Source organism: Thamnophis sirtalis, unplaced genomic scaffold, assembly GCF_051295495.1.
Source record: "Thamnophis sirtalis isolate CommonGarterSnake01/CBP01778 unplaced genomic scaffold, rThaSir2_p1.2 scaffold_8, whole genome shotgun sequence".
In the NCBI taxonomy this organism is placed as follows: Eukaryota; Metazoa; Chordata; class Lepidosauria; order Squamata; family Natricidae; genus Thamnophis; species Thamnophis sirtalis.
In genome coordinates, this window is record NW_028261388.1 from 72,284,370 (window position 1) to 72,305,935 (window position 21,566).

Genomic DNA, 21,566 nt, shown 5'->3' on the forward strand with positions numbered 1-21,566 from the left:
AGAGGGGTCCAGAACTGTATGCCAGTTACCAGCTGCTTTCAGAGGCAGACATCAGTGAGGCAGACGAACAGCTGGAGCCTGTTCCCAGTATGTGCATGAACAGAGTTGCCAGACGAAGGGAACAGCTAAAGAACAGGGGTTGACTTGGGAATAAGGCCAGAGGTGGACAATGAATGGCCCCTCCCAAAGGAAATAAAAGAGGAGCGAAAGGGGAGTGGAGTTGCAGTAGACAATTAGTTCACTTAATTGACTTGTGACTCTACGAGACTCCTTGCAAAGTTTTGCAGATATCAGCCTGGCAGCTCTCTACACCAGATAAGGTCTGTGACTGTAAATCCTCCCTTGAAAGACTTTGCTGTATGTGAATGAGCAGAATTCACAGTAAATTAATAAAGGGGGTTCACTCAACATTCTAAACTTGATTAATATTAATCAAGATTTCTTAATGGCAGCTGTTGTATGAACCTAGCCCATTGGTGTTTGGGGTATTTAGTATTTCAGAGAGATTGATGCTGGCAGAGGCATCACGGGCCAGTTCTTTGCTGTTTCCAGGGCGGCCACGTGGGCCACATCTAAGCACTCCATGGGCCGAATCTGGCACACAGGCCTGTTTGACACCCCTGGTCTAAGTGATTGTGATTTGTCCACATTTTTGTTGCTTCAGGTCTGAGTTTTATGTTTTCGGATAAACATGTATGGAAAATATGCTGATCAGATTCAGATTAGTGCTTACTAGGGTTGGACTACTGAAACCTCAAGATCATGTTTTTTTGTCATACTCTGCAACTGATAGCAAAGATAGCAAGCTGGATTTTTGCTTAGTGCAGCACTAGCAAAGCTTAGGTAGAACTGTTAGAGGAAAAGAGTCCTTTTTTACCAGAATCTAAAGACAACAAGTACAAATGCAATCACATCCTTGGCAAATAAATCCAAAGAAAAAGACAGGAGACATGGTGAGGCAGAATCCAGACACCACATGACAAAACAAAGTGAACACAAAAATGCCGGGACTTGAAAAGTTGTTCTCAGCGTTTTGTCCCAGGGAGGGAAGCCAATAAATAAGCCAAGCCAAACTGAGCCTCCATGCAGATGCTTAGCTGGGATACAGGATTCCTTCAACTCGACTCTCCTGCCAATCTGCTGTTTGGCCAGTCTGCCTGTCCTGTGATGCTTAGCTATCTATCGTTGTATCTTTCAAGCAGGTCTCTGCTTTGAAGGGGTGGGGGTGGGGGCAGGAAAGGGGAGACTGAATTTCAGAATCTGAGAGGCTATCAATGGGTGCACGCAAGAAATAAGTGGGCTTGCTAGATCTGCCTCAGACAAAGGAGAGCTTTTGGCTACAGCACTGTTGCAGTCACCATTCAGGAATAAATGCCCCTGACATTCCTTCCTCTTCTGCCTAATTCAAAGACAGGTCCAGTAAGGCCACAGATGCAGTTCAAGCTATTATTATTTTTTTCCCTTAATTATTTTATGCATTTTTTTGCTTCCCTTTTGAGAGCAATATAAGTATATCTCAGTCTGAACCTCACGTAACTTTCCTGTGCACAACAATTTTCCATGGTGGGTGGTAGGGTGGTGTTAAATGGAATGAAGAAAAGGCCAACCTTTCAGATCATTCACAAATTTTATATACCGTATTTTTCGATATAAGATAAGATGCACCAGATATAAGATAAGATGCACCAGAGTATAAGCCGCACCAAGATTTCGAAGTGAAAAGGGGGGGGGGGAGTTGGTCTCCGTGTGTCCTGTTTTTGCTCTCTCCAGCCCCCAGGAGCACTGCAGGCCTCCCAAGCCTTCTATGTGCGCTGTTTTGTGCAAAAAGCGGACCCGTTTTTGGTCTCCCCCCCCCCACCTCTTAGGAGTGTCATTTTTGCTCTCTCCAGCCCCAAAGAGCATTCTGCAAGCCTCCCAAACCTCACAGGTGTGTCATTTTTGCTCTCCACAGACCACAGGAGCACTCTCTAGGGCTTCCAAACCCCCTGAGCTTTTGCCAAAAATGGACACCCAGGGCAGGGTTTCGGGAGCCCAAAAATGGCCACATTCAGTGTATAAGATGCACCAACATTTCCACGGGGAGAGGAAATGTGTCTTATAGTCCGAAAAGTACGGTATGTCAACCCCTTTTCCGCCAGTAAGTAAAAGAGCACACCAGAACATCTAGGAGCCACTTCCAACGACACCCTGGAGACCGAACAGATTCCAGGGAAATATCAGGACCTTGCAGAAGTTTTCTGCAAGACTGAGCGCAACATTCTATCCCCCCAGTGTGAGGCAGATTATGCTATCGAAATCATCCCTGGGGCAAAACTACCCAAACCCAAACTGTATGCCATGACACCTTGGGAAATGCAAAAAATGCACAAATACATAGACAAAAACCTAGCACAGGTGTTCATCAAGCCAGCCAAGCCACATGTCGCAGCACCAGTCCTCTTCAAAGAGAAAAAAGACGGAACTATGAGGCTATGTGTGGACTTTAGAGGAATCAATATGGTCTGCGTAACAACCTATACCTGGGATGGCGAACCTATGGCACGGAGCGATTTGTCAGGGCATGCGTGCTAGCCAGCTGAGTTCAGCCTGTTTTAAAGCCATTTTTCGCCCTCCCCATGCTCCAGAGGCTTTATAGGAGCCTGGGGAGGGCAAAAAGAGCCCCCCTGAGGCCCTCCGGAGGCTTCAGGACCTTCCCTGAAGCCTCCAGAGCGCAAAAAACCACCCCTATGGGCAAACCAGAAGTTCGGGAACGGACTTCCGGTTTGCTCATAGGGTCGGTTTAAGCCTTCAAAAGGCTTCAGGGAAGCCTCTCCTGAAGGTTCCTGAAAGTTGCAGAGGGCTTAAACCGACCCTACGAGCAAACCAGAAGTGACTTCTGGTTTGCTTGTAGTGTCATTTTTTGCCCTCCGGAGACTTCAGGGAAGGTCCCTGAAGCCTCCAGAGGGCCTCCGGAGGGCGGGGGGCTGTTTTCACCCTCCCTAGGCTCCTATAAAGCCTCTGGAGCCTGGGGAGGGCGAAAAAAGCATGCAAAAAATGGGGGGAGCACCCCATGTGCGCATGCATACTTGGGGGGGGGTCGCATATTGCATTAAAGGTGAGGCACACCTGTGCACGAACCCCCTGCGCTCCCCCCTTATAGCACGTGAGCCAAAAACGGTTCGCCATCGCTGACCTATACCTACTTCCCCTCATGAAGGACATGCTATCTCACTTGGCGAAGGGAAAAATCTTCACCAAACTAGACCTCAGAGAGGCATACTACTGAATACGGATTAGGGAAGGAGATGAATAGAAAACAGTGTTCAATTGCCCTGTAGGGAGCTTCCAATTCAAAATGATGCCTTTCGGACTGCAAGGAGCCTCAGCAATGTTCATGCAGTTAATAAACGAGGTCCTGCACGACACCTCTACAAAGGGGCCCTCGTCGACCTGGATGACATCCTTATCTACACAGAGACTATGAATGACCACATACCCCTGGTCCAACAGATACTGGAAAAACCTCTAGCAGCCAACCTGTACATCAAGCTATCAAAATGTGAATTCCACCATGCACGACTAGATTACCTGGGCTACCGAGTGTCAAATGAAGGAATAGAGATGCACCCAGCCAAAGTACAAGCTGTCCTAGGCTGGCAACCCCCTCGCACCCGCGGACTTCTATAGGCAATTCATCCTCTCCTTTGTGAAGATTGCCAAACCCATGACAGACCTCTTAAAGACAGGGAGCCCAGGAACAAAACCTCGCCCAGGACAACCTTTACAGTGGGACCTAACCTGTCAAGAGGCGTTCAAGATGCTAAAAGAAATGTTTGCAAAGGAACCAGTGCTGAAGCATCCTGATCCCGAGCAAACCTTTGTGATCCAAGGAGTTGCCAGCAACATGGCAGTGGGAGCGGTGCTACTCCAAAGAAACAACCAAGGAAACTTACAACCCTGTGCCTACACCTCCCCCAAGCTCACAGACACAGAGAGACAATGGGCTGCATGGGAAAAGGAGGCTTTCGCAGTGAGATAGGCACTGCTAACCTGGAGACACCTATTGGAAGGGGGCCAGAAACCGTTCAAAGTATGGACTGACCATAAAAATCTGGAGTCTTTCAGGATCCCACGGAAACTATCACCCAAACAAGTCCAATGGGCTCAGTATTTCAATCCTTTCAACTTCGTACTAAAGCACATTTCAGGGCAGAGGAACTTTCTAGCTGACGCCCTCTCCCGCATGCCCCAGTACAAATGTGAACAAGAGCAGGTGATGGATGCCATCCTTCCCTCTACCCAAATAGCTGTCTGAGTGATCACCAGATGACAATGCTGTGACCGGCACGACCAACCAGCAGGCAACCTAACCACAAGACTCAAAACGGAACTGCTAGCAGACCCCTGGTTTCAAAACAACTAACACATCTTGACAAACAGATGGCCTTGCATGGAAGGGGACAAAACTCTACGTCCTGGAATCCCTATGTACTCTAATTCTCCAGAGGAGCCATGAGGCCAAACCAGCAGGTCACTTTGGATTCTTAAAGACATTATATTTAGCTCGGAGGCAGTTCTGGTGGCCCAAAATAAGGAAAGATGTGGACAGTTACATGAAAAGTTGCACCATCTGCGCCACAATGAAGAGGTGACCAGGAACCACCACCACCACCCTGAACTGCTGCAACCAGTAGCAGAGCCAACGAGGCCATGGGAGGAGATCGCAATGGACTTTATAGTAGAGTTGCCGAAAAGTGGGGTAAACACGGTGATTTGGACTGTAATAGACCTGTTCTCCAAATAGGCACATTTCATTCCCTGCAGCAGATTAACCTCAGCTCACAAGCTGGCCAAACTGTTCCTGAAGAACACCTACTGCCTGCATGGAGTACCTCGAAGAAGTATCTTAGAAAGAGCGGTCCAGTTCACAGCTAATTTCTGGAGGGAGTTCCTGCGGTCCATTGGGTCATCCAGGGCCTTAGCTTGGCTTTTCACCTAAGCACCAATGGGAGGGCAGAGAGACTGAAGGCTATGGTGGAGCAGTACCTGAGGTGTTATGTGAACTATCAGTAGTCCAATTGGGCAGACCTTCTATCTTTCGCTGAGGTCGCGTACAATAATGCTGTTCACTGCAGCACAGGACTAATACTGTTCAAAGTAGTGAGCGGCATGGACTTTGTTCCAATGTCTGAGTATCCAAGGGATCCCCCCTCTTCAGTCAACTTGACTGACTGGATGTCAATGCTAAAAGCAACCTGGGAGAATGTCAAAAAAGCGCTAGCTAAAGCAGCACAAACCTGTAAGAAACAAGCACATAAGCACCGAGCTCCACAACATCCATTCTTAATGGGAGAAAAGGTTTACTTCTCCACAAAATATTTGAGGTTAAGACTCCCTAGCAAGAAACAAACCAAAGTTTGTGGGACCACTCCCCATAGTAAAAATCATCAACCCAGTCTCAGTGCAACTGAAACTGCCCCAACTGCTAGGGAAGATACACCCAGTATTCCATAGTAGCCTCTTAAACCCGTGGTCGGATCCACTCTGAGACCACTGCCCCTGGGATCCCCCAGGCCCTGTGGTCATAGGGGGCCAAACCCATTATGAGATGCAACACATTCTTGATTCGAGGTGGCACAGGAGACAACTCCAATACTTAATCAAGTGGAAGGGCTACCCCTTGTCAGAGGCATCTTGGGTAAAGAGTAGAAATATCCAGGCTGATCGACTTATACAAAGATTCCATGAAAAAAATCCAAACAAGCCTTGGGGGAGGACGTAGCCTTGAATCCTATACTTGTACTCAAATTGCTCACACAGATTGCTTTTGAAAAGTGAGGGGAGACGGATGTCAACTCCCCATGTTGACATTCCCCGCATACCGTAGGCAGAGCTGGATCTCCGATTTCAGTAGCTGGTTTGAGATGGGTGTATTTATTGTGCATCATGTTTTATGACACATAGTGAGGGGAGGAAAGGAGCAAAAAAACGGGAGCAAAGTTCAGAAGCAGATAGACAAAGCAAAAGAAATGTCTGAGAATAAATCTTGCCTAATGAAGCAGTTAATAAATCACTAGTTTCTGTATTGAAACATTGGCTCTTATTATGTGTTTGTTATGGCATTGTTGGGAAACTTTACACAGTACTTTACAACAGATGAAATCTGGTTTTGGAAATCATACCAATGAAAGTCAATACTGTAGTCAGTGGGGCTGTGGCAGGGGTGGGTTTCTCGCCCCGTTCCAACCGGTTCGGTTGGAACGGGGCCGGCGGCACCCTCGTGCACACGTGTGGCGCACGCATGCATACTAGCGTCTGTGCGATGCTCCAGCTGCTCCTGGAGGATCGTGCAGGCACTGTATGCGTCCTGTGCATGCGTGGAAGCGCAGAACTCGTCAAAACCGGGTAAGGACCGCGGGCGGGCCAGTCGCCGTTCCCGGAAGTTACTTACTTCCGGGTTCACCGACCAACCGGTTCGCAGGGACCGCCACGAACCGGTTGAAACCCACCCCTGGGCTCTGGGTACGTAAACTGAAAAAGGGCTTTAGGGCAGCAGATTGGCCATTCTGTAAAGCAATGTCAATAAAAATAAGTAAGTGTATCCTAGACAACCAAATTTGCAATGATTAATCTTAAACTACAATTCCTAATAACGCCATTAAAAACCAGAATTATATACCTATACAGTATTTGTTAAGGTTTCTTTGGGAAGGGAATATTTATTTGAGAAATCATGTTAAAAACTATTTGTTGATGTTACTGGCTTGTCAAGATGCAGCTCAAAAACTATTTGTAAAAAAGATTCATTTCCACTTCACACTTGGTTTCTTTTTTTTAAAGCCATAATGTGTTTTTTATAAGTGAATCAATATTAAAATATGGCAAAGTAATGTAGTCATTTCAGCTTCGGCTCTCTCGGTTAGCAATGAAGGTTGGTGGCATTCCATGATTTGATATTGATGTGCCGATTTTCAGTTGATGAATAATTATATGCTAATAGCTTCTAAGAGTCAAGTGGAGTCTGGAAGCACTGTGTGAATATAGGTTTGGTTTTTGCTATCTTTGAGTATGATTGTATTACTTTCATCTCAGTCAGAAACTTGTCAATTAGCCGACTTTCTATTAATCAAGCTGGGGGGTGGGCAGAACAATTTTAAATTGGTAAACATGAAATCTTTGATTGCCATACTGATTGCACAAGTTGTCACTTGAGTTGCTACTAGAAAGAGCAGTTTAAATCTTAGCACAGTTCAAAGAATTGCTTACATTTTATGCACTAATGAATTCTTTAGGTCCATTTTGAGCTGTATTATTGGTCTGCATTTTTCACTTTTGTTTCTTTCTATTTTCTTTCTCAGCTGTAATGAATAGTCCAAAGTTAGGTATTAATTGTTTTCCATTATTATCATTATTTTCTCATTATATATTTTTTCAACTGAGAACTATAGTTAAGTGTTGTCTTTTGACATGGAATTGTATATTTCATAGTAGATATTTTCAGAACAAAATGCACTCTAGTAGGATATGCAACTTCTAATGCTTTGTATAGTATTCTGAGGGCTGCGTTACTAAGGTGGGTGGGACAGCTTTTTAAAAAAAATGTTTAATTATTTTCCTTTTTTTCTTTCCCAAAAATGGATTTTGTTCAAAATTGGGGATCAATTTAGGAACAAATTCTAGAAATGAAATGCCTTGTGTGTGTGAGATAGTCATTGTTCTCCCTTGTTTTCCTTATGAAGATGCTATTAATTACCATATGTAAACTTAACTCTGATTTTCAAATACCTATAATGAGAAATGTTCTACAAAGTTGTTTTGCCTGTTAGGCATAAGTGATTTTGATCAAATAATACACAAAGTGGGAATTACTATTGTACTATTTCAACTATTGTTGAAAACTGAACTAGACTCAGCTACATCCTGCAAAGATCAGTTGCAGTCATCTCTGCTCTGCATGTAATTCTCTCAAGTACTTCCATAAAGCCTTTTTGTTCAGGTCAGATCATTCAAACACAAGCCTTCTAGACGCTCAGGTTTTCTTCCAGAGATTTCCATGTTTTTAAAGTTTCAGTTGACAAAGACGGTGTGACATTGTAGAAATCACTAGGCCCCAAGGTCCTTGAATATTAACAATTTAATGGGTGTAATAAAGTAGTCCTTGACCTACAATCACAACTGACCTTCAAAATTTCCATTGTTAAACAAGGCAGCTAAGGGAGATTTACCTCACTTTATGACCTTTTTGGCCACAGTTGTTAAGCAAATCACTGTACTTGTTAAGTGAAATCATGCAGTCATTAAGCAAATCTGGCCTCCCCCATTTACTTTGCTTGTCAAAAGCCATCTGGGAAGGTTTCAAATGATGATTATATGACCCCCACCACCACCCCAAGACAGGGCAACTGTTATAAATACATTTAGTAGCCCAGCTTGTTAATGTGATATTCTTCTCATATATTTTTGTTGTATATTTTATATTTGCAGTACAGGTAGTTCTCAACTTATGGCCATAATTGAGCCCAAAATTTATGTTGCTAAGCAAGATATTTGTTAAGTGAATTTTGCTCCATTTTAGGACCTTCCTTGCCAAAGTTGTTAAGTGTATCACTGATGTTGTTAAATTAGCAACACAGTTGTTAAGCGAATCTGACTTCCCCATTGACTTTGCTTGTCAGAAGGTCAAAAGGGGATCACATGACCCTGGACACTGCAGCTCTCATAAATATGAACCGATTGCCAAGAATGTGAATTTTGATCATATGACCATGGGGATGCTACTGTGGTTGTAAGAGTGAAAACTGTCATAAGTCACTTTTTTCATTGCCGTTGTAACTCCCAATAGTTGCTACACAAAAGATTGTAAGCCGAGGACTACTTGTAAAATAAAAGTTTAAGAAGATAGTGGCTAGGCTTTTGGATAGCTGAAAGGCTTTGTGTTAATTAGCAATAGTTCATCCAAATATATACCTTAACCCTTTGCTGCATAGTTTGTTTGTTTTTTAGTATATATTAAAATATTTGTACTTATTATCTTATTATATAGCTTCCCCAAACAAAGACCAGGATGGACAATAAGGGATTAAGTGGATGATACCTGCCACATAGGCTACAGCATAACCATTTAAACAGTCATTGCCATTTGTCATTAGTATGCAATATAGTAATGTAACCTTTAGGTAGTAATTCTTACAGTAAGACTTACCATTAAATATAAGTAAGTGTTTTCATTGATCACTGTTGCTTTGGTAGGGAGTTTGTTTTGTTATAGTTATTACTGTTGTATCTGGACTGAAAAATCTGGATAGCTACAAGAGCAACACACTTCAAAGAGTTAAAAAATAAACTAAATCTTTGTTATGATTATAAACCAGCATAAACAAAGAGAATTTTCTAGAGGTTATCTAGATTTCTACTTTCCATATGATAGCCATATTACCGTATTTTTCAGAACATAAGACGCACCGGAGTATAAGATGCACCAAGGTTTTGAAGAGGCAAAAAAAATTTAAAAAGTTTTTGCATTCTGCAAACCTCCCCAAAACAGCCCGTTTTTCATGAAAACGGACTCTTTTTTCCAAAAAAAGACATGAATAGCCTTTAGGGGGCTTGTAGAGTGCTCCTGGAGGGTGCCTCCCCACAAAACAAGCAAAAAATGGCCCCTTTTTTTTGTGAAAACGGGCCCATTTTTTGTCAAAAAAATTTGCATGCATAGCCTTTATGAGGCTTATAGAGCAGTGTTTCCCAACCTTGGCAACAGGAAGCGGTCCGGACTTCAACTCCCAGAATCCCCCAGCCAGCGAATGCTGGCTGGGGGATTCTGGGAGTTGAAGTCCGGACCTCTTCCCGTTACCAAGGTTGGGAAACACTATTATAGAGTACTCCTGAGGGTTGGGGGGGGGGGCAAATTGAGCAAAAACCAGACCTTTTTTTCACTCATTTTTGCCTTCCCCAAGCCCCAGGAGCTCTCTGAAAGCCTCCTAAAGGCTATGCACGGCCATATTGGTGAAGGGGCGGGGTTTCAGGAGGCAAAAAACGCTGTATTCAGTGTATAAGACGCACCCAGATTTTCAGCCTCTTTTTTGAGGGAAAAAGGTGCATCTTATACTCTGAAAAATACGGTATACCATTGCTTGTATTTAATGTTTACACTGTTAATATTTTAAATTTAAATGTAATGCTAATGTTTAATTTGATTTAATGTTACATTGTTTTGTTTATAGATCTTAGGCCCCAAGATTCCTGGCAAGCTCCTACACCTCTATTTCAACAACCACCACAAAGATTTGACAGGTATGATGAAGTATATATTCTGCAAAATATGTTTTAGGTTTTAAATAACTATTTTCCTTTATGATATTTGGAAAGTTTTGGGCAAGTTATAATTTCACCTTTCCTCTTTTTTGTTCTTAACGGTCATGGTTTCTGTCTAGTTTTTGTTGTTGTTGGAGAAATTTTTTAAAGGAAAACCTTTTCCATGAATATATTAGAAATTTAATTTTGATGGGATGTTGCATTCTTTAGATTTGGCCCTTATATCATTGAAGCTTTTACAGCACTGAATTTCAGCACTGGCAGATCAGACCTGCATTAGGTTCTGGATAGGCTAAACAAATTTCTTTTTAGTAGAGTTGTGAAACTTAATGAGGCATAACTAATGGTGGTCCACTTTTATCAGCTCTGTGTTGGAACTAGAGTATTAGCACAGACCAGCCATTGATTCTTGCTACAGACCTCTTGAAGTCCTAATCAGCTTCTTTGGTACAGCTTTTTCAGACCTGACAAGTCTATTGTAAGGCTGTGTCACTATAGGTCAGTAGTTATTAGTTGCTACTGAAAACAGTTTCTTTAACTACTTAAGACTGAACTGAATTAAATACAGGAGGGACTCTGGGGAGGATTAAGGAATCTGCAGTCCAATAAGTACCATGGAACAGAGAGAATGTGACATGGTTTGATAATAAGGGATGTCTTGTATATGTGTCCTTCGGTGAGAAGCTAAATATGTGTCCTTAAAACCAGATATCCTGGAGTTTGCAGGAGAATATTTGTCATTAATTTATATCTATATTAAAGAATAAGATTGTACATTTAAAATTATTGCTAATTTAAACATATTTTCACACATTGTTCCATAGTAAAAGAAAAGAAGTCATAACAATATGTTGCTTTACTTCCCAATTCATTGCAATTTTTATTATATTCAGTGAATCACAGATTTAATTTTTCTGTATGATAAGGCAATATAATATTTCTAAACTGGAATGTCTTCATTAGTAAACTGCTCTGATGCTTTCATTGTAGTTTTTTTGAGACAAGGTTAATCTTTTCTTCAGCTGTTTTATATTTAACAAAGAAAAAGTATGTCTTGACTTGAGTAAAATTAGGGTAAGCAGATAAAATATAGAGGAAATGACATGATTAAGATTTTAATTTTATACAAAGATAGAGAGTAGCATTGTTTTGTTTGGGGAGCTTGTTTATTTGTTCATATGTTAACTGTATTGCATTTATTCATGACAGGGAGACCTCTGTATCTCTCAGGATAATTAATTTTAAATTACATATTAAACTCATATATTAGTTTATATAATTTTCAGAATCTTTATTTCAGCAGTTTCCCTCCTACCGTGTTTCTCCAAAAAGACGACCCACTTGAAAAGAAGCCCTATCATGTTTTTGTGCGCATGGAATCTAATTAAGCCCCACCCACAAAATTAGCCCTAATTAAGACCCGGGGAGGGGTGATAGTGGAGCCCTCCCTACTTACCTGGCTTCGCACACCCCAAATTCAATCCAAATTACTAAGAACCTATTCTGAGGTAGATAAGCCTGTAAAATTGAAATACAGATTCTCTGTATCTGACATATAATTCAGTTCAAACTAGAAGCAATTATTATACAGGTAATCTTTGATTTATGACCAGTTAGCAAGCCTTCAAACTTCTGACAGATCTACCTGGTGGGAGAATACTTACGCCCTGGATTCTAAGTTCTGCAGGTGACATGACCATTCTTTAGGCACTAAACATCCAGGTCACACTTATGGCCCTTTTTCAATGTCCCATGGTCACATGATTGCATTTTATGACAGTTTTGCCAAAAACTGGCTCTTACTTCCAGTTTTCGACAAAATCGTGCTCATAGGAAACTATTGGTTCACTTAATAACCACTGTTCACTTAACAACCATGGATTTACTTAAAGACTGCAGTGATTCACTTAACTACCACCACCAAAAATGGTCTTAAAAGTGGATCAGTTACGTGATCAACCTATTTTACGACAGTCATAAGTTACATCTGTGATGCGCAAGCTCCATTATGGTCTTAACACAAGGATTACCTGTACTATAATGTAATTAATAGATACATTTCCAAAATTTTGGTTTCTCTATGGAATATTATTTCAGAGGGGGGTGACATTTTTATGGCTTAATTATAGATCTAGGAATATTCGATACTGAGGTCAAATACAACTATATTCATTGTTGCTTTTGGTTGCTGTAGGTAAGACAATTGTAACTTGATGGATCTTTAGTTGGATCCAGCATCAATTTATTATATAAAACATATTTTAGAAAAAAAAAAGTCATCATAGGTGAGGAAACAATCCATGTTTCCAAGCTCACTACTAAGTGGAACTGTTTAGTTTTTTTGGATTCACTTAGAAGGAACTGCCTTGAAACACATGGGAGCACAGCTATTTCATTCAACGCCTGAAATACCTATTTCTAGAGAGGCTTCCCCTGCAGTTGAGCAATCCTGGAGACAGATACAACTTCTTTAATGAGGTGCTGTATTTGGGCTGCCATTTCATTCTGAAGCATCTCTTCTGGACTGAATCTGACCCATTCTACAGCTTTGCCCCTGAGCACTCAACACTTCGTAGAGCAATAATCCCTGCCTACTCACCACGGAAAATATCACTTACTGGTAGTTATCACTTCTAATCAGTGACCCAGGAGAATAAAGTCCCTTCTTTTTAGTGGGCATGCACTGTTGGAATATTGGAATCAGAGCACAAGGGTTTTACTTCGACTGGCTTCTCCTTGGTGAAAGAAGCAAAAACGCATAGAACAGTTTAGAATACTTCTCAGCTCTTTAATGGAAACACAAACTACAAGCTAACATTACGTTTCCTCCCACATTTCAAACCTACTTGCAGGATGGTTTGTGTATAAACAGGAGACGGAATTTGGAATTCGTTCTATCAATTTCATTCATCAGTCACTAACAGGGTGATGTCATTGGATTCAATGTGTTGTAAAGCTGTCTTTGATTCACCAAACCAAGAAGAGTTATTTGAATTCTTAATTATCTAGTTTTATAGAGGTCCACAAGGAACTTTAAAAAATATTAACTCATTCTTAGACCACATGCATGTAATTTCTTACAGATTAAATTATGGCCCAAATAGCAATTGTTTAAGTGTATTCTCAAATGTGATCTGATGTCTATTCTCCAAGCATTGTGTATATTGGTATCTACAAAATGTTCTGCAGTTGTAAGAAATTGCCTAGCTAGCCAATTTTATTAATCACCTTTATTAATCACCCAGTATTTAATGATCCAGTATTTTGCTTTTTTAAAATGATCACATTGATTAACTTGTATCTCAGGTTGCTCTTGGTGTTAATCTGTTTTTCTGAGGTTTCTGTGTGTGTGTTTTTTTAATAAGTCATATTTGTACACCTGTTAATGTGGACACTTGAATCATTTCTTGTTAGCGATTTAGTATAGTATTCTCAGTGATAATAGACATTGCATTTGTGTTCCCATATAAACTGTAGAGCAAATGTTGGTCTGTCTATGCCAATTAGTGCTTATGTTGCTAGGTCACTGGTCAATTGAAACTGGCATCAAAAGAACTTTAAAAGGTTTCTTTCTGATCAGACCTCCTGACATATCGAGTAAAATAATAGAGATTCGTAGAGATAACAGCTAATACTCCTACCCTGGATTCAAACTACTCAGCAGTAAGAATTCATTTACAACCTGCAATTAATTAGAAAGAATATATTCTTAATTGTGGTCTGAATGTCCAGAGAATAAAGCTTTACTATTCCACTTGCTTATTCTTGATATTTTCTGATAATGTGATTTATCCTAAATCAATGCTTCAGATCACTGCATAGATACATGTTAAAAAGTCAGTAATGGATGGTTCCTATTGTCTTTAAGAACTGGGTGTATGAAAGATTTTTAAATCATTGTGTTTGTTGCTAATTTATATGTGAAAGTGAAAAACACATCATATTATAGAATATTTCATTTTTTCTGTATTCACTTCAAGTTCTATTAATAAGGAAGGAGTGATCTTATTCTAATAAACTAAAAAGGTTTCAATTGTTTGAATAAATTAGCTATATGCTAATCAGAACTGAAAAATGCAGTCAACTTTAATTATTTGCGAAACTATTGTTTTCCAATAAATAAAAATAATTACACTGCATAGCATATATCATCTCCATCTCTGTTTTTGCCCCTTTTAGGAATTCTGGAGCCACTCCTCTTCTTGCCTGGAACCGCATGCCCCATTCCCAGGGACCACCGTATCAGCAAAATCAATATCAAGGTCCAGGGGGCCCAGGGGGGCTCATGAATTACCCACAAAGGCCCAGTGATCAGAGGGAACGTGGAAGACAGGTAATTTTTAAAAAGAGTGATTTCTGTGCGGCCCCCTACAAGGATGTGATTCACTTAACAACAATCATAAAAATGGTAAAAAAAAAAATCACACGATTGTTTTGGCTTACAACCACAACTTAAATCAAACTCCAGTCCCAATTTTGGTTGTAAATCAAAAACCTGTTGTATAAACAACATACTTGTCATAGAGGTGGTCCTGGCTTAATGACAACTCATTCAACAACTGTTCGAACTTGCAACGAAGGTATGTGAATGGTACTTACAACCAGTCCTCGGATTTCCAGCCTTTGCAGCATGCCTGTCATCATGTGTCCACAATCCAGGCACTTTGCTCGGGTCTCACAATTATATCGCAATGCCCTGCAGTCACATGGTTGCCATTTGCAAATTTCTTTGCCAGATTTCAACAAACAAAATCAATGGGAAAGTTTGCAGGGGGATGCAAATGACAATCATGTGACCACAGGACATTCTGGCTTATTGACCTGCAGTGATTCATTTAATGACAGCAACTGGGAGTGCTGGAATTCCCTTCATGAAGCAGTGCCGTCACATGATATAGCGCTGTATGACCATGTCACTTAGCAACGGCAATTATCCCAATAGTTGACATTAACCGAGGACCATCTGTATTTCCTTGTCTTTGCTTGCTGTATTACACAATAATATTTGGATAGGGGTGTCACTTTTAGGCATTGGGAATTTATAAAATAATTCTGTATTATTTATTTTTTGCAGGGTTATGGAAGACCTTACCCATTGCCACCCTCGTCTGGAAGATACAACTGGAATTAGGCTTCTGCCACTTTCCACTCTTGTTTTTATAAGCATATAGATCACCTGGATAATTTTTGGGCGAATAAGCTTTCTTTTTAAGATGTGTACATTTTTACCAGTAAGATTTGATATTATGGCTGTTTTGATTTAAAATTGTACTTCAGAATAGGAGCAAATGTTCTGATCTGATGAAGAAGTAGTACAGGTCTGTCTTTACCAAGAGTAGAGACTTTATTACATTATATTGCCAATGCTGTTCACATCAGGGTTTCCATTAGCGCGCACACCAGAGAATGCATTGTTAAGAAAAATAGCAATGGAAACATACATACAAATTATGTAACTCTGGGCCTTGTCTTGCAAAGCTTCAGTTAAAGACTTCATTGGTATTTCTTTTTAAATGCTTCATTTTAATTTCTTCCTTTAAGATATGGTTATTGAATTTCCCAAGTAAATATTTCAGCTTTTATAGCATCATGTTGTTTATTTCGTATTGTAGCATTAAAAAGAATAGGAATTCTTGGGTGTAGCTCAATCAAGATTGTATTTTATCAGTTTACATGAAAAAATATGAATTGGTGAATTTTATACACAGTAATTTTATGTACTTTTTTGTCTCTACTCCAATCAAAAGCAGTGCGTGTGAGCCTTAAGTTTATCTAAATCTTACCTTGCTTAATGACATTTATACTGTATGTATATACAAATACAAAGGTGAATAATATGTAGTTGCCCATATATTGCTGAATTACTATTCCAATAAGTGTAGCTACATGGCCAATACTGAAGAATGTTTTGTTTCTGCAAATATCTGAAATTCCTGTTTGTCCACTAAACGTCATCCACACTATTAGTTACACATACCTTCTTTCAACAAAACGTTTCTTGGCAGAACTACAGAGAGGAGCACAAGACAATTCTATATGGGACATGTTAGAGAAAGATACTGTAAATCCAGTAACACAGTTGCATGCCACATTTTTTTCAAGAAAGCATTGAAAATACCATATTTTTCAGATTATAAGACGCACCGGAGTATAAAACGCACCAAGCTTTTGAAGAGGCAATTTTTTTAAAAAAGTAGGTAGGTAGATAGAGCGATAGAGTGGGAGAGAAAGAAAGAGAAATACAGTAGGTAGGGAGAATAGTTAGGTAGGTAGGAAGGTAGATAGATAAAGGGATAGAGAGAGAGAGAAATGGAGAGAGAGAAATACAGTAGCTAGGGAGAGAGAGTGTGTAGGTAGGTGGGTATGTAGGTAGAGGGATATAGAGAGAAATAGAAAGAGAAATACAGTAGATAGAGAGAGTAGGTAGGTAGGTAGATAGAGGGACAGAGAGAGAGAGAAATACAGTAGGTAGGTAGGGAGAGAGAGAGTAGGTAAGTAGGTAGATATTTCCAGGTGTATTTATCCATGTACTGGAGAAGGAAATAGCTGACAAACCTTAAGACTTTGTTTCTGCTGGCACAGCACTTGATCAATGTAATTCTCATCAGTTAAAGAGCTTTCCAAAAGGGGGTGGGAGTTTTTGCACTCTGCAAACCTCTGAAAAACAGCCCATTTTTCAGGAAAACAGGCCCATTTTTTTTTCAAATAAAAGGCATGACTAGCCTTGGGGGGGGGAGCTTGCAGAGTGCTCGGGCGGGGACAAAAAGGAGCAAAACATGGCCCATTTTTCATAAAAACAGACCTGTTTTTTGTAAAAAAATATTATATGCATAGCCTTATGGAGGCTTATAGTGCTGCGGGGGGGGGGGGGGGCAAAAAAGGCCCATGTTTTGCTGATTTCTGCCCTCCCCAGCCCCCAGGAGTTCTCTGAAAGCCTTCATAAGGCTATGCATGGCCATTTTGGTGAAGGGGCGGGGCTTCAGGAGGCAAAAAATGCTATATTCGATGTATAAGACGCAGCCAGATTTTCAGCCTCTTTTTTGAGGAAAAAGGTGCGTCTTATAGTCCGAAAAATACGGTAAGTTGCAGTTTAAAACTTAAAATTTAAAAGAAATTGCATATTTGGGCTTATTTGTATATTCTCTTTCAATGGTTTTTCCTTGTACCTATGAATGAGCTGTCAAACGTCCAGGATTAAGAGAGCATTGTGGTGTTACTTCCAAGTGCAGTATACTTTGAGATATTTTGAGATAGCCATCTAAATTAGCTATTGAGAAATTGAATGATGAATACACACTTTGCCTTCTAGTCTTAACACAGATTTAATTTAATAATGAAGAGTTTTAGCCCAGGTTCCAACAAAAATGGTAAGGAACTCCTTATTTTAAAAATGCTTCATATTTTTCTAGGCCTAAAGGGGTAGAGTTCTTTCAAATTGAACTCTGCTCCTGGGACTTAATGGCCTTGGTTCAATTCTTATAATTTTACGGGATGAAACAGTGAATTTTACTGATTTTTTAAAAACTGTATATAGAAAATGGGCTGAGAAGAAATCTATTCAGGCAAAATTATTCCATTCTAGCATCTCTAGATTCCATCATTCCCCTTGCTTGCCTGATTTAAAACTTTAAATGTATTTAGGATGGAACTAGAATTAAATTATCATTCTGTGTTACAGGAATTGCTGTAATTTGTAATATTGGAATAGTATTCATCTGTAGGAATAATTTTTAATATTTGAAAACAACTACAGCCACTCCTTGATTAGCAACTGCCTCAAGAAGTATTTGTAAATTTGTCAATAGTAAAAAGAAAATCAATTTCTGACTAATGCACACACTTAAATCAAATTTCTGTTCCTGTCAATGCATGCCAGAATTGAGAATAATGCTGGCATAGCTGCACAAGAGAATTTTATATTTACCTGAATGAGACAGCAATCAGCAATCTTCACAGCATCTCTTTCTCTCTCTCATTCTCTTAATGACCATTTTCCTTAACAACAAAGAACTGATTGCAGTTGTGAAAGAGAAGCAGAGAAGATGTATAGTATATATAGTTCTACTGAAATTCTTAGAAATTCAGATACTTGCTCTTTAAAACATATAAACTGTAATTTTGTCATGAGATGAAAAGGGGTGAAATACATAGGTGATTATATGCTAATTTCTGGACTAACATGTTGCTTACTTTGAGTAGAGACCTAAGCACTTATATGCACAATCGGTGTTTACTATCTTCAGCACTTATTACAGGGTAGCATATTTACACACGCCATGGAAGATATGAGCCAATAAAAATGGCAACATTTCTAATATTGTACTTATTGGTTGAATCAGAATAATAGAAGCAGGGCTGAATACAAATATTCACCAATTCTCACTTGTACAAATGTCAAAACAGTTCACATCTTTATTGGATAATGTTATAAAACAACCCAGTAAAAAGACCCTAAATGTTAGTTGGGAACTTTCACTGAAAAGTTAACACTGGAAAAAAAGGGATTCAAAGTATGGAATGCTGCCATGGGCAGATAAATCCTTAGGACAGGCATCCTAAACACATTTATGTTCTTAGGAAAAATGGACTACCTGGATGAACAAACGTTTCCTTCACTATTCCAACAATCACTGACCCCTTTTATCTTCTGTGTTTTTCCTATTTTTGAGATAACATAAGCACTTCACTTTTGCTATTAAGAGTCGTGGCCATATTGTGTACAAATAACTGTACTAATCTCCACTGTTCTGGAATAAGAGATCCTTTTAGACAATATGAGAGTCTAAAGTTGGAATGTTTACACTGAAGGCGAGGGAGTAGAGGATGGAGTGAAAACAGCACAAACACCAAAGGCTCTTGCCAAAAATAATGCAGGTTGATAAGCAATTCACGGGACTTGGCATCAACTATTTACTTTCTTGTTGCCAACCTACACGGTTGTCTAGGAGAGAGATGCCTATAAAGAAGTGTAAGGAACCTCTTTGATCTGGAATTTCATCCCAGGAAACTTACGAAAGAACAGATTTTAAGAGAGGGACTCTAGGAGACCTGTGCATTGTGCAAACAAGGCTTAAGATCCAGTAGAATACGTATTCTGTCCTAAAGCTTTAAGAGAATCACAAGTCAAATCATAGCATATTGCAATAATGAAAATATTGAGCCTAAGACTTCTGCTTCCATCTATACTACTCATTTATGTAGTTGGGCTAACAAGTAAATGTTTGCATTCACATACAAACTAATAAGAACCGAAGTCCCCCATCTTTAGTTACTCTCATTCAGAGAGGCTACGTGAGTAGTACAAATTATGGGACTAAATAATGTGAATGGACGATTTCAAGATGCTATGGCGGCAAACGGTTTGCTATACATGTGCGATCGATGGAAAGCAGCAACCAGCCGCGCCCCTCCCAGAAGAAGGCGCCTTAAAACGAGTTACCCATTAGCTGTGGGCTTTCCAAATAATCTTTCACCAAGAAATGGCTTTTGCCAGGGGTAAACCGAGGTTCTCGTCTTCAGTCTGGCCGCTTTAGCCCCCGTCGTCGTTCTTCCTAAGCCAGTGTTTTTCAACCACTGTGCCGTGGCACACTAGTGTGCCGTGACATAGTGTAAGGTATGCCGTGGGAAAAACACTTTATATATAGTCAATATAGGCACAGAGTTAATTTTTTTTAACATTTTCTAATGGTGGTGTGCCTCGTGATTTTTTTCATGAAAAAAGTGTGCCTTTGCACAAAAAAGGTTGAAAAACACTGTCCTAAACACCCTGATTTGCGATCCAGCGGTGACAGGGCCTTCCCGCCAAAACCGATCCCTTCCAAAGATGCGCGCTTTCTGCTTCCCGCCGCCGCGATTGGCCCAGCAGCCCCCACACCCCCGACCAAGATCGCTTGCAAGGGAAGGGGCCCAACTTTGGAGTGGGGGGGTCTCCGCCTCCTTTCTGCCGCCAGGGCCTCTTTGCTGACGGAGCTGACGGTCCTTGAGTGGCTGGGCGGCCATGGAGGTTTTCCCATAAAGAAGGCCGCCGCCTCCCCCTGTGGGAGTCTCGCCTCCCCACCCATCCCCCGCGCGCTGTGGCCCCGAGACTTGCAGCGGACTTGCGTCCATCCTCGCTGCAGAGGAACTTTGGGAGGTTCTTTGTTCCCACTTGAGACCCCCTTCCTGGCCGGGCCGCTCCAAAGACACTTATTCCCCTCTTCAGATAATGAGCTCCGCGAAGGCTGCCCGGCTTGTCTTCGCCTTAAAAGCCTGGCGAGCACTAATTGCCGGAGAAAAACCCTTTCTTTCAAACGCTCTGAAAAAATGCCGCAGCTTGAATGGGGGAGAAAGCTTTTTTCCCTGGGCTTCGTGAGAAGGAGAAGTGCTCGCGGCTCTCCGCAACGGGCCAGCTTTGCTTTTCATTAGAAGGACCTTTAAGTTTGAAAGCAAATTAGGAAGAAATGCTTTGGGGAGGGAGCTATCCAAGTTTCGCTTGCTTGCATGCTTGCTTGCTTGCTTGCACAGAAAGGCGTGGAGGCCACTAATTTCAGTACTGGCAGCCTAACTGCCAGTAGAAGCGACGGGACTTCGGTTCTAGTGCGGAGTTAACTCTGTCTCTGGGCTTCATCGATTTGAGATACGTAGTTAAATTGGCGGGGATATAGCATATATCGGTCTACTGAAATGAGGTATTTGCGCAAAAGAGCTCTCGCTCTTTCTCAATCCAGCATCCACGTCCTGGGCATTAAGAAGCCTTCCGGGTTTTTTGGGGGGGTAAAATGTACGAAACGACTAGGATTAAAATTAAACCTTTAGCCCCCACCTAAACTTGTTGTGGGGCTACTTTAATACTTTTTATTCATTTTGGATAAACTTAGCCTTAAACAAAATAGTTTCTTAATAAGATTTTGCTTTTAAAAGTATCAGTTTCTCCATTTTCTCACCTTTCCATCTAGCTTCTTGTTCTGATTTTCTTTAAAAAAAAAACCGTAGGAATTAAGATACTTTTTTATGGCTTGGAGTCCACCAATATACTAGGCACCAGAAAATTATTCGACATCTCCATTCCTCCAAGTTCTTGAAATGGAAAAAGCCTTGAAAAGGATTTCTACTTGAAGTAATACCTTCAAAGCACTCAAACTCTATTGTCTGCTGTGAAATTTTGCTGCTTAAATGTTCACCCGAGCCCTGCAGCCCTAGAGCCCACCTGTACCTCATTCTTGCCATTGGAAATCATCTTTCCAATGATTTTCTGCCTGCCTATGTAAATAAAATTGGGTGAATGAGCTAGCTACAGT

At 40.6% G+C, this 21,566-nt stretch overlaps 1 protein-coding gene across 1 annotated transcript in view; it reads left to right on the top strand.

The window, feature by feature from the left end:
• The window catches only part of XRN2 (5'-3' exoribonuclease 2), a 61,540-nt gene extending 45,413 nt beyond the window's left edge, over positions 1–16,127 (top strand). The window contains exons 28-30 of the mRNA XM_014070407.2: positions 10,200–10,269; positions 14,470–14,623; positions 15,365–16,127. Of these exons, the coding sequence (XP_013925882.2) occupies positions 10,200–10,269; positions 14,470–14,623; positions 15,365–15,421 (281 nt within the window). The 3' untranslated portion in view covers positions 15,422–16,127. The remainder of the gene's footprint in view (positions 1–10,199; positions 10,270–14,469; positions 14,624–15,364) is intronic.
• Positions 16,128–21,566: the final 5,439 nt, after the last annotated feature.